The sequence below is a fragment of the Phragmites australis genome, chromosome 1 (assembly GCF_958298935.1).
Source record: "Phragmites australis chromosome 1, lpPhrAust1.1, whole genome shotgun sequence".
Taxonomy (NCBI): Eukaryota; Viridiplantae; Streptophyta; class Magnoliopsida; order Poales; family Poaceae; genus Phragmites; species Phragmites australis.
Window position 1 is genome coordinate 2393446 of NC_084921.1, and position 15183 is coordinate 2408628.

Consider the following 15183-nt stretch of genomic DNA (forward strand, 5'->3'; position numbering starts at 1 on the left):
TCAGGCCAGGTAAATAAGGATATATTTAGTTGAGCAGTTTAGAGAACAAGTAAATATGTTTGATTCATTTATTTAGTTTGAATTTAAGTAAGCTATGACTAGCTCTCTTACTCTAACAAAACTAGTGGATAAGAAAACCAAACATGCCTTAAGTTATTGCTGGTCTGGTCTGGTTTGGTTTCTAGCATGAAACGCACCGCCGGTCACCTTTGATGCACCAAACCACCTTCTTGTGCAGAATACATGCAAGTGAAACGGATCTGAGGCCCGGAAGAAACGCGAAAACTTCCCAAGAATTCAACCAACAATCGTCAGCTCAACGATATGCGATGTGTCAATGTGTGTAACGTGTCCACGGATTGAGCGGTCATTGCATGCCAGCATTGGCTTGTACGATTCTTCCACGTAAAAACGGCAGCCCAAAAGTTTGTACAGTCAGTTAGCACAAATTGTTGACGAGTGAGGAGACCGCGCTCCCTAGAATTTTCTTTATTTTTATATTCTAATATTTGTAAAATACATGACCATTTAAAAATATTACACATCTAGACTACCGTAGCTCGTTGGATGAACAACACTAACTTTAAAAAATAAAGGTGTCATCCATTCAACGAACGACACCTTTAAAAAATAAAAAAAATAATATGTTACATTGCTTCAAAATTCAAAAAATATCGAAATTATCATGAAAAATTCTGAAAAAAAATATGTTGTAGAGGATTACATAATCTATCTTAAAAAAATTTAACTCAAACAATAACTTGTATAATGAGAAACAAAAAGATAAATTTCATTAAAATTTGTCTTTTTTCTCATTGTACAAATTATAGTTTTGTCTGATTTTTTATAGCTAGATCATAGTATTCCCTATGAAATACATTTTTTCAGAATTTTTATAACTATTTTGATATTGTTTTGAATTTTTTAAATAGTAATAAGAATATAGTATTTCCCTTCACAGTTTTCGTCACGAAAGGATTCCAAGATCATTCCTTTTCAAGATGAGATTATCTCTATTTTCACTTTACGAATCACTTCGAAAGGAAGCTTTTGTAGATAAGTTCAATGCTACCGCTACCGGACACCATGTGTCCATTTATTTTTTTTCTGAATCAGACCTCCTAAATCCTAGTTGAATTCTAATGCATATATCAAGTTCTAATTTATCTCTAAATTTTCTCTACCGAATCGGATTCTAACACATATATTCGTGGCCACGTAACACTAAGCATCTCATGTCATCAACCCAGTATGATTAGCACTGGACTTATACTTAGATCATTCCCAATCGATTTTCGTCAGGGCCTAAAATCTTTTCACGAAGAGATTTTCGTTCATTTCAGCGCTCCAACAGTTTTACTTCATGGTTCCCGTCACAAAGAAATTTTCAAGATCATTCCATTCAAGACCGGATTATCTCTTATTTCCCTTTACAAATCTCTTCGAAGTGAAGCTGTTGGAGATAAGAGAAAATAAAAGAAGTAAGAATGAGAAAAAAAATTAAGAAGAAAATAAAATAGAAAAAATATGATTGAGAATGATCTTATATCAGTGGCCACAGGTATAATAAACCGCCTTTTTCTTTTGGTGGCCGGAGGGACCCTGTGCCGGTGGGTGCAGTTGCTGTCCAAGTATGGCGAGACATCATTCTAAGCATCTCCGGTGTGTGTGTGTGGTTTTTTTTTTTTTGTTTTTTGCCAGTGGTATCCATCCAACCCGGATTCTAACACTATATCCGTATCTATGTAACACTAAATATCTCATGTTACTCAACGCAACGATTAGCATTGGACTTATGCTTATATGTCAGTGGCCACTGGTATAATAAAATGCTTTTTTCTTTTGGTGGCGTTGATTGTGTTGACCTCTAATTAAGGACTCACTAATCTCCAGTAAAGTTAACAACCCTCCTCTCATCATGCCTCTTCACAAATCATAATGAGCCTTAAACCTATAGGGATGCCTCTTTTTTTTTTTTTAAACATGGCTAGTGTTTCTAGAAGAACTACAGTATATGTGTCTCCCTCCCCACAAGTCACGTCATTCGATGATGCACAGAATTATTACTTGGGTCATAGTATATGTCTTTTAGAAAAATTTCGATCAAACTTTTAAAATTTTAACTAATACTAACTTTTAAAATATTTAAAATTATATACACAGATTTGCTTTAAAATAATTTTATAGTACCATAAATTCAATAGATTTTAATAAAAAATAAAAATAAAAATTATATATTGATGATTATATCTTATTTAAAAAAGATGTATTTATGGCAGGAGGGAGTGCTCAAAGTTGCAACGCCTCCTCAGTGTCCTTTACATGGAAAAAGCAACCCCATGATTTGATAATTTCTCCTTTTATTAGAACAAAATTAGTCAAACACCGGCGGGATCCGGCTCACCGACATCCCTTCAATTGAATTCTCTCGTCACATTACCACTTGCTCTGCTCATGAGCATTTTTCTTCTATAAGATGGAATTTGCTCATGGAGTCTTAACATCAGGCAACTTTTCTTTGTGTGTGTAAATCAGCATCAGGCAAGTTGAAAACATAGAACACAGCCTTGTTCAGTTAATCTGGAGGAACAAAAACACACAAAAAAGGGAGAGTAATGTGACAGAACAGTACCACTGCATTGCATGTCACTACCAATTATACATCCAGATAATTTGGATTACATAGTTAAATGTAAAAAATCCCCAAATCGTACTTGCACTAACAACAAGAAAATAATAATAAAAAATAATACTACAAAAAAGAAATGGGTAAAATGAAGAAATCTTTCAAGCCTCACACTGCATGATGATTTCGTAAAATTTCCCTTGATACCACATCACTTCTTGGCTTCGCTCCCCCCCCCCCCCCCCCCGGCGAAATTTCGTAAAATTCAAACAGAAAACAAATTTACAGCGACCGACGGTTGATTCTGTTTTGGTTTCCTACTGGAGTTCAATCAATGCGATAAGGAAAGCAACCTTTTTTACCCGAAAATTTTGCAATGCGGCTCCTAGGAGGTTGGCGATGTGACTAGAAGGTCCACTTCCAGATCTTGACTCGGATCCTGACCTGGCACACGCGCGCGACGGTGGTCACCGCCGCGGGCGGCACGTCGTCGACGGCCACCGGCGATGGCGCGGCCTTCGCTAGCTTCTTCTTCTTCGCGGGTGCGGGCGGCGGCGCGGGCGCGGCCACCTTGACGCCCTCGCAGTGCACCTGGATGCCAATCTTCTTGGTCTTGAGGCCGCCGACCTTGACGCCTGCGTTGGTCTCCAGGTCTAGGGTGATGGGGAAGTCGCCGGACCTTTTGATGTCGGAGCTGGCGGCGGTGGGGTCGACCCCGAGGGCGGAGGCGGAGACGGTGGCCTTGACGACGGTGATGTTAGCGGCCTCATGCGTGAACCCGGGGACGGAGGCCTCCCCGAGCGGGACGGCGTTGGCAGCGGTGGCGGCCGTGACGGTGAAGTCGTCGTAGAGGTAGACGAGCTTCTTGTTGGGGTTCTTGGCGATGAGAGTGACGTCGATGGCAGAGGTGAGCGCGGGCACGGTGGCGGAGGAGGAGAGGCTGAGCTTGGCGACGCGCGCGGCGGAGAGAGTGAAGACCGGGCGGTGCGGGTGGTAGAGGATGTAGAAGGCGCCGCCGGCGACGGCGGCGAGGAAGGCGAGGAGGAGAATGACGAGGACCGCCCAGAAGAAGCAGCAGCAGCAGCTGAACGGGCACGAGCGGCCGCGGCGGCGCTTGGCGGGCGCCTGCTGCGGGCGGTAGATGGGCCGCTGGTACATCTTGGGCGGGCCGCCGGCGCCGTTGCCGGCGGCGGGGGGCTGCGGGGTGGGCTTGCCGTTGGAAGACATTGCCGCTCCGCGCGCGCGCCGCAGGGGTCGAGCACGAGCTAGGGGGTGGCGCGCGTGTGGTTCTTGGCGCGGTGTCGCTTGGACTCCGTGAGCTTGGCGGTGAGGTGTAATGGAGGAGAGATCTATAGGTGAAGTGAGGTGGAGCAGGAGAGAAGGTGAGGGAAAAGGGTCGGTGCACCTCACCTCACGGATGGTTCGACCTCACCAAATCATTTGATGCTGCTGCTTTTCCTTTCCTCACCTCCTGATTGGTAGCAAGTGATTTTCCCGGGAATTTTTCTGTTTCGAGCGTTGCTTAAACTGGTATTTGCAGCTTAACTTGTGTACTCTGCTGGATCAAGGTCAGTTGGGTTAGTCAAGTCAATGCTGATTCATCGCCCTGTCAAGGGTTGGGTAAAATATCGTCAGAAAAAAAAAAGTTTGGTAAAACTCGTCTTAGAATAAGTGTTCGGCAAAAATTCTCCTTACGTGAAGCGTTATTGGCCAACTATTACTTAAGAAGTGTCTGGTTTCACATTGTCATGGCTGATTTTAGTTTCATATTGTCAGAATTGTGTCTTGCCACACTGTTTTTGCCATCTCACCTGACCATTGAACTTGTTTTTGACTAACTTTGCCACGCTCACCATTTTGTTTGCCATATTTTGCTTAGTAAAGCACATTCTGTCTAAGTACATATCGATGTCACCTGCTTACACTTGATCAAGCTGCCAAAGTGGTGCATTTTCATGTCCCAACTCAGAGAGTTCAGTAGGTAACAAGAGCTGCAGAATTGCTTTCGATAAATGAAGTTCTCAAGGAATAAGACTTGACGCCGGTGCTAGTGTTTCAGCTGAACCCTACAAGTAGTGACTAGTGAGCTGCATCTTCCCCTCCAATTGGCTCCAAAGCTTACTTAGCAGCAGAACTCCAAGTCCCTGGCTGCTCCATTTGACCTGCTGAGCGAAAAAGGCTAATAAAACTCCATGTGGAGCTAAACTAACAGTCCCATTCGTGAACGTTGAAGGGATCGTAACAGTATCGACATGTGATTTGGGTCTGTTCAGGCAGGGTTTTTTGGGATCAAGATTGCAATTAACAAAACAAATTGCGAGTCTACGGGTGCATGCTCAGTTTGGGAGCTGAAGTCGCTAGGGCTCCGTGCCCTCTCGATCGATCTGTTCAGGCAGGGGGCCGTGCCCGTGCGTCTCGTGCATCGCCTCGCCGACCCCTCCTCCTCTCTCCTGGAGCTGGAAGCCTGGAAGCATGCTTACAGAATCCACCATTTTTCTTCGGATGATGCTCATGATTTGGATCAAGCAAACAAGGAACGACGCTAGCTAACTCTAGTTACTGCCTGAATATATAAGTGTTGAATTCAGTGAGCACATACAATCTCATTGTTAACTTCACGACAGATATGATTTAGGGTATGCTCACTCCGCATATTTTGGATAGCTGTAATTAATAAACTTCGTCAATCATGGGCACAAATATTTTTCTTTTTGAAAAAAAAAACAGTACGTCCCTCCTACTAGCTGGTGGTACTCTACTTGATATATTCAGTGTCCTACTTGATATATTCAGTGTCGAAGGGGTAGTTGAGTGGAGTCTGAATCAATGGAAGAACAAACTAATCCCATGCCGCCAGAGTTAGCAAGAGATTAGTAAGTCTTGATGGCGGCCGTTGTTGATGCAACGAAGCTAATTAAGGTCGGAAACGCTGTCTGATCCCAAGATTAACAAAGGCCAACTTAGCTAACTCTTGGGTTCGTCCAGTTTATTTACTGCAACACATTTCACTTACCATCGTTGGCTCGTTAACTAGGGACTGGAAATTTGAGGGCGCATCCAGGTCAGGGCGATGCGTCCATGCGGCGTGAAAGTGGCGGGCAATGGACAGGAACGGCGAACAGTGGGCAATGCATCAGTAAGGCACCACATATGACTCAGCAAGCATTTTTTTACCTCCTAAATTCGTTCAAATATTATTCCTAATGTCAATACAGGAAGGCGTACTTCATCCTTGACTCCTAATTGGTACTTCATATGAATCTTTTTTTGTTTTATTTCCTATTTGTTCGATCAAGGTAGGAAAACTTCATCCCTTGATTATTTATGTTTGATGTTTAATTACGGTACGTCCAATATTTGAATATTAAAGTTTGGCTCGGGTCACTTGAATTCCTGACTACGCTACTGCTCTGGTCCCATGCTCCCATGAATTGCATGAACTTGTCGAGTACAATTTCATGCGACTGGCTCCGATCCGTGGGCGACGATGCAAAGCCTTTGCTTGATGATCTGGTCCACCGCCCTGCCTGGCCGGCATGCTATTGTCACCCAATCACACGATGCATGGTGACTGGGTATGTCTTTTTTGAAACGTAACCAACAGGAGAGCTACATGTTATATATTAAGAAACGAGAAGAGTCTAACAAGCTACAAGTACAAGTCGCAGCCGGGAGCCCAAAAAACAACCACGGAAATAAAAGCCAAAGCCTAATCTCACGTCAGAAAGCACCTTAAATTGTGACCGGGTATGTCTTGTTTCTCAATGGTAGTGATGTGCTCCGTGTTTGGTGTCCACACCAGAGTTGGCGTTGCACCAGCAAGGACAGTGCTTCGTCTTGAGCTGAGCTGGTGGTGGTGGAGAGATGTCTTGAGCTGTGGACGAACCCATCTGGCCCAGCCGGGGCTGTTGGCTTCCTCCTCCTCGCAAGCTCTCGACGTCACGCTAACCACTGAAGCGACAGCGACAGCGATCCGGGAAGAACATTGGTGCTTGCTTAAATTTGTTGCCTCCATTATCGCACGCTTGTATGCATTGTGGGGGTCGATCGGATTACGTATTGGCTAGGGTTCTTGCTGGCACAACGTCCCCTGCAGTCCAGCTGTGCCCGTGCCCTACTTGCGTAAAAGACTGAAGAGAACCACACCCGACTCAACATTAAGGGGGTACTTTTTTTTTTCAGGCGACGACCGCGAACCAATGGATGGGCATCCAACAGCTCGTAGCCATCTTCAATCACACGCCACCTGTGCCCGACGCTAGCTCGCTCTCCCATCTCCACCGTCCTCTGGCTGTCTCCGACGGTGGTCCCGCCGTCCCTCCCTCATTAACCTCTCGTTGCCACTCGCCAGTCATCCTTTGCAGCCCGTGGCCGACGGTGGGAACCATCGCTCTACCTCTACGTCCGTCTCCTTCGTCAGGCCGATTTGTTTCCCTAACCTCCTCTAGGTCTAGCAGCTATAGAAGAACCTAAATCTTGAAACCTCTAACCTTAACCCCGCCGTCGGCCGCCAAAATTCATTGCCTGAAAACACTTCTTAAATTTCAGAGTCTAAAATTTAGAAAGTGTGCAACATTAACGTCAATTCGTTGTGTTCGCCGATCTAATCGTCATTTCTGTGGAAGTTTGCTTGCGACCCTTCACTGGCAGATACTGCAACAAATTTAAGCTGTGTGAATCCCATACCTTTCCGCTCCGCGTTACTCAATCATTTAGCTACATATGTTGTAAACAGAATGGGACAGCAAACATTTGGTCAGTTGATGGCTCAAGGCTTCAGTTTCTGCAGGCACATATACAACTCGATCCACTGATGTAGAATGAAGAGACGGTACTAATATATAGCTCCTAAGATAGCTCATGCTTTTGTTTTGTAACTACTACTGGGATCCTGCAGGACACTGCCCCAGTCATTTGTGTTCCCATTTCCTCCGTAAACAAGAAATCGCTCTGAAAATGACGAGCTACTGGAGCTGCGCCAAACGTTGGCTTGTCGATGCCGCCACCTTATTACTTGTAAATTAAATCTTTCTTTTCCAGCAGTTCCTCTCTGTGATTAAGAAGCCTGTCTCCTGGTCATTTGATACCTGTTCATACCCGTACATGCTGACCAAGCAAAAGGAGCTTCGTTCCAACGGTACTGGTTGGGTCTTGATTTATATATGAATCATATGGCCTTACGTGATGCTAAGCTTAGGCTGTTAGATTATTTTCAACATATACTCTAAAAATTCATCCCCTATAACACTATTACAGCATCCCTAATACTATTACAGTATTCCTTATTTTTTCATCTCCAGCAGTTATCCTATTTCCTACCTTCCATTACTCTCCTCCTCCCCTCAGGCCCACGTGCATACGCTGTGAACAGTGTTAGGGATGCCGTATCCTGCGGCAAATATGCCGAACTCCAGCTGCATGCCGTATCTCTGTAGCTTTGAAAAAGCTAGTTTGTGGATTTCGTTGGAGCTGTTTGCGGCAGCTGCGATCGGCAATTGTGTCAGGCACAGGGATGCGGAGCGCGGAAGCCTCCTCCACTGGAGATGTCCTTAGCAGCGAATGCTTGGCTTAATCACCTCCTGATATTTCTTGTTTCATTTTTCACCTTTTGGGTTCAATCTATTATTTTAATAAATGACCAATAAAAAAAGCACCACGTTCGTTTTGAAGGAGAAATTGCCATATTAATCAAAAAGAAAAGAAAAAGATCTACACTATTAATTGTTATCATCATCTAACCAGTGGCAGATGCAAGATCACTCAGTAGGAGGGCTCTTCCTCTTTTTCCTTCACCTTCTCCTCCTCTTATTCTCTTCTTTTTCTTCTTCCATACAAAAAAAATTAAAAGGAGAGAGCTGCCAGGTGCGCTGAGGGGCAGGGGGCCTTGAGCCCCCTCCGCCCCTGCATCTTACGGTCTAGATTAAATTTGGAATTAAAAATATAAAAAATTAGTAGTTTGGTTTCCATACAAATTAGGGAGAAAATAGCTAAATAAAGAGTCTATGTAAAATACAATTAATCGATAGCTAAAATTCAAAGTAGAAAATAACGAAAAATTAAACGTTTAATTTTCATACGGATTAGGAAGCAAAATAATCAATAGCCCTGGAGGTATGCATTGTGAAATTAAATAGTTTTTCACTAGCCTATTTAGGCCAGGTATAGACACTGAGCCTAGTTCTCTACGCCTATGGACAATGGATACCATGATGAGCATATAAGATTACTCTCAATGCTAAAGCTCTAACACGGTTTCTTATAGTACCACATCATGTTGACATAGCAGTAAACACTCATCACCTAGTGCATTGTTTCTGTAGCTGGCTCATCTAATAAATACTCCTCCCTCACAATCTGCCTAGGGGATTAGGATAACATCTATGATATCGTGCCAGAGCTATATCTTCTATAAGATATTGACATCTCCTCTCTCTTCTTTAATTATTTAACACATCAACAAGAAATCATACATGACACCTCATTTACAGGCATGATACCCTGCACTAGGAGTAGCCTAAATGGTGTAAAGGGTTACTCCCTCCCGTCAAAAATACTTGATGTTTTAAACATGACACGATTTTCAATGTAGATATTTGACCAATATTTTTTAATAGAATATATTAATCCAATAATTTTATGATATTATGAAAGTATTTTTCAGGACAAATCTACGCAAATGATTTTTATGTTTCCACACTAAATATTTTAAAATTTATTGAGAGTCAAAGCTTTAAAGGTTTGACTGAACCTTGTCCAAAAAGTTAAGTATTTGAGACTAGAGGGGATAATAAAGTAGCCTGGTTCAAAATGGTTTGGCTCCAGAAGCTCATTACAAGCTTCAAGTTCTTTCCCATGTGCTCATCACTATCTTGCACTCAGCAGGTATCAAAGTAGATCATGTAGTCTTAGCCAGACCAAACAAACACGTAGTACTTCAGACAAATCCAATTATGATAAAAACCACTGTAGATTCTCTAATTTACACAAAAATGCATTAAAAATCTAATACTGACCTCGTTCACAATTTTTAGATAGAACTATATTAGAATGACCGTCGAAAGACAAAAGCATGCAGTCCTCACCTAGAAGGCAAGATATCGAACGCTTCCAACCCCTGAACATGTTCCTGATCCCATGGGTGTACCTAGCAAACGATATTAGTGTACATATGTACACACAAGTATTTTTACAAAATACTCACAATTTGACAACACAGTCAAACTAGTATATCAACAAAATAATTTGGCTTGTAACTCAAATCATTTCTACTCCATACAGCTATCGCTTTCTCAATTCACTCAATTGTCACCAATAAGCCACCCTATCGTATGGCCAAAATAAGTCACATATTCATGCTTACGAATGATCATGAGAAGTCACATAGACATCACATATAGACACTATGCATTGGGATGTTTTTTCTACACATCACATATAGACACTATGCATTAGGTTGTTTTTTCTACACATTAATTTATGCACTCTCTCACCTCGAAGAAATAAGCATAGACACTGTGCACACAGAGTGGCCTAATAGAGTTGCCAATTTTTTGTGCATTGGAGCCAAACCAAACACTACCTATTAAAGGCATGCCAAAATTTAGTAGGGTAGAGGTGGGAAGCAAACCAAACATGCTCCAAGCACCATCATCCTAGCCACCGACTCTAATTTTTTATAAGATAGTAATAGTAATAGTAAAGATACCAGCCTTACAGACCAAGTTGGAAAACATATCCTGTGCCCCCGTGCTCCCCTGCACTCTCCACGCTCGGATGTACACTGAAGGGACAGGATGGCTTATCCATTAGGAAGCATTCACCCCTCACAGCACATTTGCAGCCTAGAATATTTTTTGTCCTCTGTAGCATTTATATATTTCGTGCTTGTAGAGGGGAAACTCCTGTGATCTTGTAATGTTTGTTGGGAAAGCGGACGTATTTATCTTACTGTTCTTGTTACTGCTTACGAGAATGAAAGACGTCTATGTGCTAAAGTGATTTTGGAATGTTTACTTGGAGGGGCAGAGCATCAAAGTTGAGCGCCTGATCACCATCAGTGCTACGTTTGAACCTGGAGACGGGCAATTCCAACGCAGTCCCTGTGCACTCCTAGCTAGAGGCACTTCCAACGCATAAGATGGCAGCTGTGTCCTCCCAACATAAGCTATTCTGCAGAAGATACCTGGTCTATGCAAGAGGGTGCGAATCAGATATTTTTACACCAGCTCTGAATAAACAGCACAACTGCTATGCCACCGTGCAATCAACTAGTACTTGCACGACCTTCTTTGATTATACTGAACAAGAAGCTAATAATCTATATTCGAGTGGAAACAATAATAAAATGGCGAATTACTTGTAAAGTAGCAGCTGCATTACAATTGTGATTTCCGGGAATCTAAGATAGAGGATGCAAATACCAGTAGATTTGCAGGCAACGTAAAGACAATGCAATGATTATCACTCACTTACAGGAAATTAGGTATTATATAAAGTTGATACATGGAAACAAGGTGCCAGTGGTAAATAAAACACCACTTGTGATCTGAGCCTAGAAATTCAAACAACAGATGATGATTTTGGACCAGAGATGAACAACTCATGGGAGATGCATGCCTTAACAGCCATGCTCTTGCCTTATCTCTATTATATTTGTAAATCCACTGGTGTTGTGCCTTGTAAACCATATAACATCAAGCAGCAGCAACCTTCCTTCCGTCTTCAATGAAAAAAATGGCCGACTCAGGTACCTGAAAAGAACAAAAGCAATGATAACTCAGTAATAAAATATTCTTAACCTTTTCCAGCATGTAGTGACTAGAACAATCATATTATGCTGACGAAATCCTCAAAAATCAGTAGTTTTACTCAGCAAATTGTTATATCTGGTCATACTTGAGCAATAGTTCACTAGAGAACACAACACTACCATCAGAATCTACTCCTTATTAGTCTAAGAAAAGGAGTGCTCATGATCGGCATTCAAGATAATAACACTATTTTGCATGAACAACATACGTATGCTTTCCTTAAAAAGAGGAACCAGGTTGGATTTATGGAAGGAAAACTTGCAGTGTTTGTGCATGGGAACATGAGTTAAACGATAAGAGACGTTCCTACTTCCTACCTTAAACCTTCTGATAGAAAATGACAACATGAACAAACAATCCATAGGCCAACCTCATTGTATCCAGCACCCCCATTTAACCAATTTCAGAAAACAAGATCACCTAATGAATTAGGTGAGCAGCAAGTAATACTATTCCAATTTATCAGTCTAGAAGTATATTATCGAACTTAATTTGTTTCACTCCTCAATGCAAATATAATTGTTAAATTAAATATGTAGTGGATGTATTTCCACATATTGTTCTGAAACCAAATGAATTATAAAGAGAATAAAGTACACAAAACTACCATACATGAATAAAAATAAAACATGTAAACCATAATAAAATGCAGAGATGATGGGCAAATTACATCAGGCCATGTATCTGTAATAAACTCCACAATATCATATGATATGTCCCCTTGCACGTCAATTTGCTCCTTCTCAGTTGGGCCCTGAGGAACAGATTAAAGAAGAGGTGTCTCAACAATGCTTAAAATCAAAAGCCACAGTAACATCATGAAAAATAAGGTACCTTCACAACAGATGCTCCAGTTGCAAACTTCTTCCCAAGCTTCTTTGAAGCGTCACTCAGCTTTACACCTAAAGGTTAAGGAAATAACATATTATAACAACATTATGTGGTAAACAGCTGCCATTATGAAACTTCAAAGGCAATATCGTTTTAAGCCTAGATTCAACATCCACATAACAACCCTACTACAGTGTTTCTATGCAATCATTTCACTCATAAAGATTTATCAGAACACCCCTCACCAAACAATTCAAGGCCTTTCACCACAGTAACACATTTTCGTTTGTTGCGGACAATCTTCTCGATCACAACCTCTTGCTTCTCCTGCATGTAAAAAGGGAACGCTGTCATCAATGAAATTTTATCCATAAAAAAATGGAAAGTGCTCTAAGCAGATACTTCATTTGGCTTAATCTCAGATCAGAATACATTAGTACAATAGCAGTTCATCGTAAAATGAGCACATTGCAAGCCAAACTAACTACCACAATAGCCAAATAGGTTACCAAATTACAAGTCATCACGTGCAACCTCTTAATTTCATACTAGAGTGTAATTGTAAATTGAGACACCTAGTAATAAAATGTAAATGACAGTAGTTCAATTCAAACCAAGTGAATTGTGGGAAGTGCACGAGGGAACCAACCTTTTTCTTGATCTTACCACCCGGCAGGCGTTTCATCTCTTCCTGCTTAGATGCGGAAGCACCCCCTGAAACCACAGAGCAGCACACAGAGATCAATTTTTTTTCCTCCGATAGCATCACAGATCGAAGGTTGGCATCCATCATTCTCTCTAGCCCCTACTCATTAAGAAAATCTCAAGTAATTAACAACACAAGACGGGCACGAGGTGACGCGAACCTGCGGAGCTAGTGGAGCCGTCCGAGATCCCGACGCCCTGGAGGCGCTCGCCGACCTTCTCGACGTCCTTGTCGCCGCCGCCGCCTGCGCGGCCGACCAGATCAAACACAGATTAAGATTAGACAGCAGCCGAGACGGCGGAGAGCGGCAAGGGGGAGGAAGACAGCGGACCGGAGGAGGAGGCGATGAGTTCGTCGGGGTAGACGCCGGGCGCGTGGGCGCGGAGCCAGGGCTTGCAGCGCTCGAAGTCGGGGCCAAACTCGCAGTATTCGGCGGGGAGGCCGCAGACGCCGCAGTAGAGCACCCGCACCGGAGCCGGCTTCTCCGCCGCCATCGCCGCCGCCGCTTCTCCCGAATCGACTTGGTGATTGGAAACAATAAAGGGCTGGGCTTTCTGCGCCAGCTTGTGTGCTGCCTCTGCTCCGCTCCGCTCCTGCTCCTGCTCGCGTTGTTCCCTTCGACGGATTTGGATGCGATTGAGAGCAAAAGGAAGGGGAAAGAATTGATTTCGATTTCGAGGGGATAGTTTGATATTGGGCCGTGTAGGGCCGACATGAATTGCAAAGTGGGCCGGGTTCAGGTTCTTTTTTCTGTTTTGTTTCTACTTTTGTGTCGTCTTCGGCTTTTGGTATAATTCTGTTCCTGAAACCTGTACATTCATGTATGTGCATATGCAGCATTTTTTCCTCTTTTCGCTGTATTGTTTCGAACACCTCTTCTTATCAATATAACAGGCGGCTCTTGTTTTTTTAAAAATGTGCATATGCAGCATTAAAAAAAATGTAGTTTCGGATGGGCCGAACAAAAGCTACGTGCCGTGTAGCAGAGTGACAGCACAGTGCTTGAGCTCGGGTCTTGCCAGCCAACGGTCCGGGTTCGATTCCGGTCGATCCCAGGATTTCCTACCTTTCCTCTGGGCTAGGTCCTGACCGGTTACTTCGAGATAGATCTGGTTAAATAGGCAGCTTGATACGGTATAATCTGATCTGTTTAGATACGGCTCGGTTATACCCGTTTGTAAAGTGGGTTATATTGTGCTGGTCCGCGTGCCGAGCTTTTGGTTCAGGGACGATCTATTTAAGGTCGGATCATATCGTGCCGGTCCGTGGCACGATAGGCACGATTGCGGCTAGGTGGACGGCGATGGTGGGATAGTGACGGCAGGGCAGGGCGACAGATCGACGCTAACAAGACGGTGTAGTAGGGTTGAGCCATGCCTACAGTAACAAGCTTTGTATTGGTCCAGTAGGTACAATTTAGTTGGTCAGCTTTACTTCGAGATGGGTCTCAGACTACACACATAGTATGGGATGTCGAGCTGGGTTGGCTTGGTCCATTAAAGATATCGAGCTAAAAATCTGGCCTGATTATACTTATAAACTCGAGCTAGCTCATTAGGCTCATGAGCTCAACACTTGAAAACCTCAAACACTGCAATTTCTAACTAGCAAAAATATTATATGTTCTAAATAGCTCAAACATGAAATTAAACATTTAGAAAACAGCTCAAATATTCCAAGTTCTAAATAGAGGCGTCACTGCGTTGCATGTCCACCGACATGGCATAACATATTGATATTACACATAATATGAAAATTAGATATAAGCCAAAAAGGTGAAATAGATAATTAAGCACTCCTTGAACCTCTTATTGATCCATCTCTCTACTCCCGAGTCTCAACTTCTCATGCCCAAGTGAACGAGTTAATGGGTTTAGTTCAGTGTATGCATTTAACCTGCAACATTGTAAATGTAGAAAAACAAATATATGTACTTGCTGCGCTAAATATATATATATACTAGTGCAAACGTGCGTTGGCTGTTGCATGTTGGGCTATGTTTGACTGCTGGGATGCCGGGCCATCTTACTTGACTCGTCTGGCTCGTGAGCAGCCACGCGGCCAGTCAGTAGAGCACAGCAAGGCTCTGCAGCTCTGCATGTGTGCCAGTGCGCCAGGGAGACGAGTTGGCTACAGACGCCGGAGCTGGCCAGTTCAGTCAGGGTGCTGGAAGCTATACAAGTCATACTAGCACAAATTGATTCAATTGA

General features: G+C 43.0%; 2 protein-coding genes across 2 annotated transcripts; both read right to left on the bottom strand.

Annotated features, from left to right (window-relative positions):
* Positions 1-2618: 2618 nt before the first annotated feature.
* LOC133914024 (NDR1/HIN1-like protein 26) lies at positions 2619-4134 on the bottom strand. Its single transcript, XM_062357214.1, has one exon. It carries the CDS (start codon positions 3851-3853, stop codon positions 3032-3034), a length of 822 nt encoding a protein of 273 aa, XP_062213198.1. The 5' UTR covers positions 3854-4134; the 3' UTR covers positions 2619-3031.
* A 6956-nt stretch (positions 4135-11090) lies between these two features.
* Positions 11091-13620, bottom strand: LOC133914120 (translation machinery-associated protein 22-like). Its single transcript, XM_062357300.1, has 7 exons — positions 13305-13620; positions 13134-13217; positions 12917-12981; positions 12513-12594; positions 12271-12338; positions 12107-12190; positions 11091-11376 (listed from the first exon to the last, which is right to left on the bottom strand). The coding sequence occupies exons 1-7, from the start codon at positions 13465-13467 to the stop codon at positions 11320-11322; spliced, it is 603 nt and encodes a 200-aa protein (XP_062213284.1). The 5' UTR covers positions 13468-13620; the 3' UTR covers positions 11091-11319.
* Between the last annotated feature and the right edge of the window lie 1563 nt (positions 13621-15183).

Excerpts from the sequence above, each read along its gene's own strand:
- LOC133914024 (XM_062357214.1), bottom strand. The coding sequence starts at position 3,853 with ATGTCTTCCAACGGCAAGCCCACCCCGCAGCCCCCCGCCGCCGGCAAC.
- LOC133914120 (XM_062357300.1), bottom strand. The coding sequence starts at position 13,467 with ATGGCGGCGGAGAAGCCGGCTCCGGTGCGGGTGCTCTACTGCGGCGTC. Across the intron at positions 12,982-13,133 it reads CGGCTCCACTAGCTCCGCAG|GGGGTGCTTCCGCATCTAAG; the intron begins GTTCGCGTCACC and ends CTGTGGTTTCAG. Across the intron at positions 12,595-12,916 it reads GTGGTAAGATCAAGAAAAAG|GAGAAGCAAGAGGTTGTGAT; the intron begins GTTGGTTCCCTC and ends TTTTACATGCAG.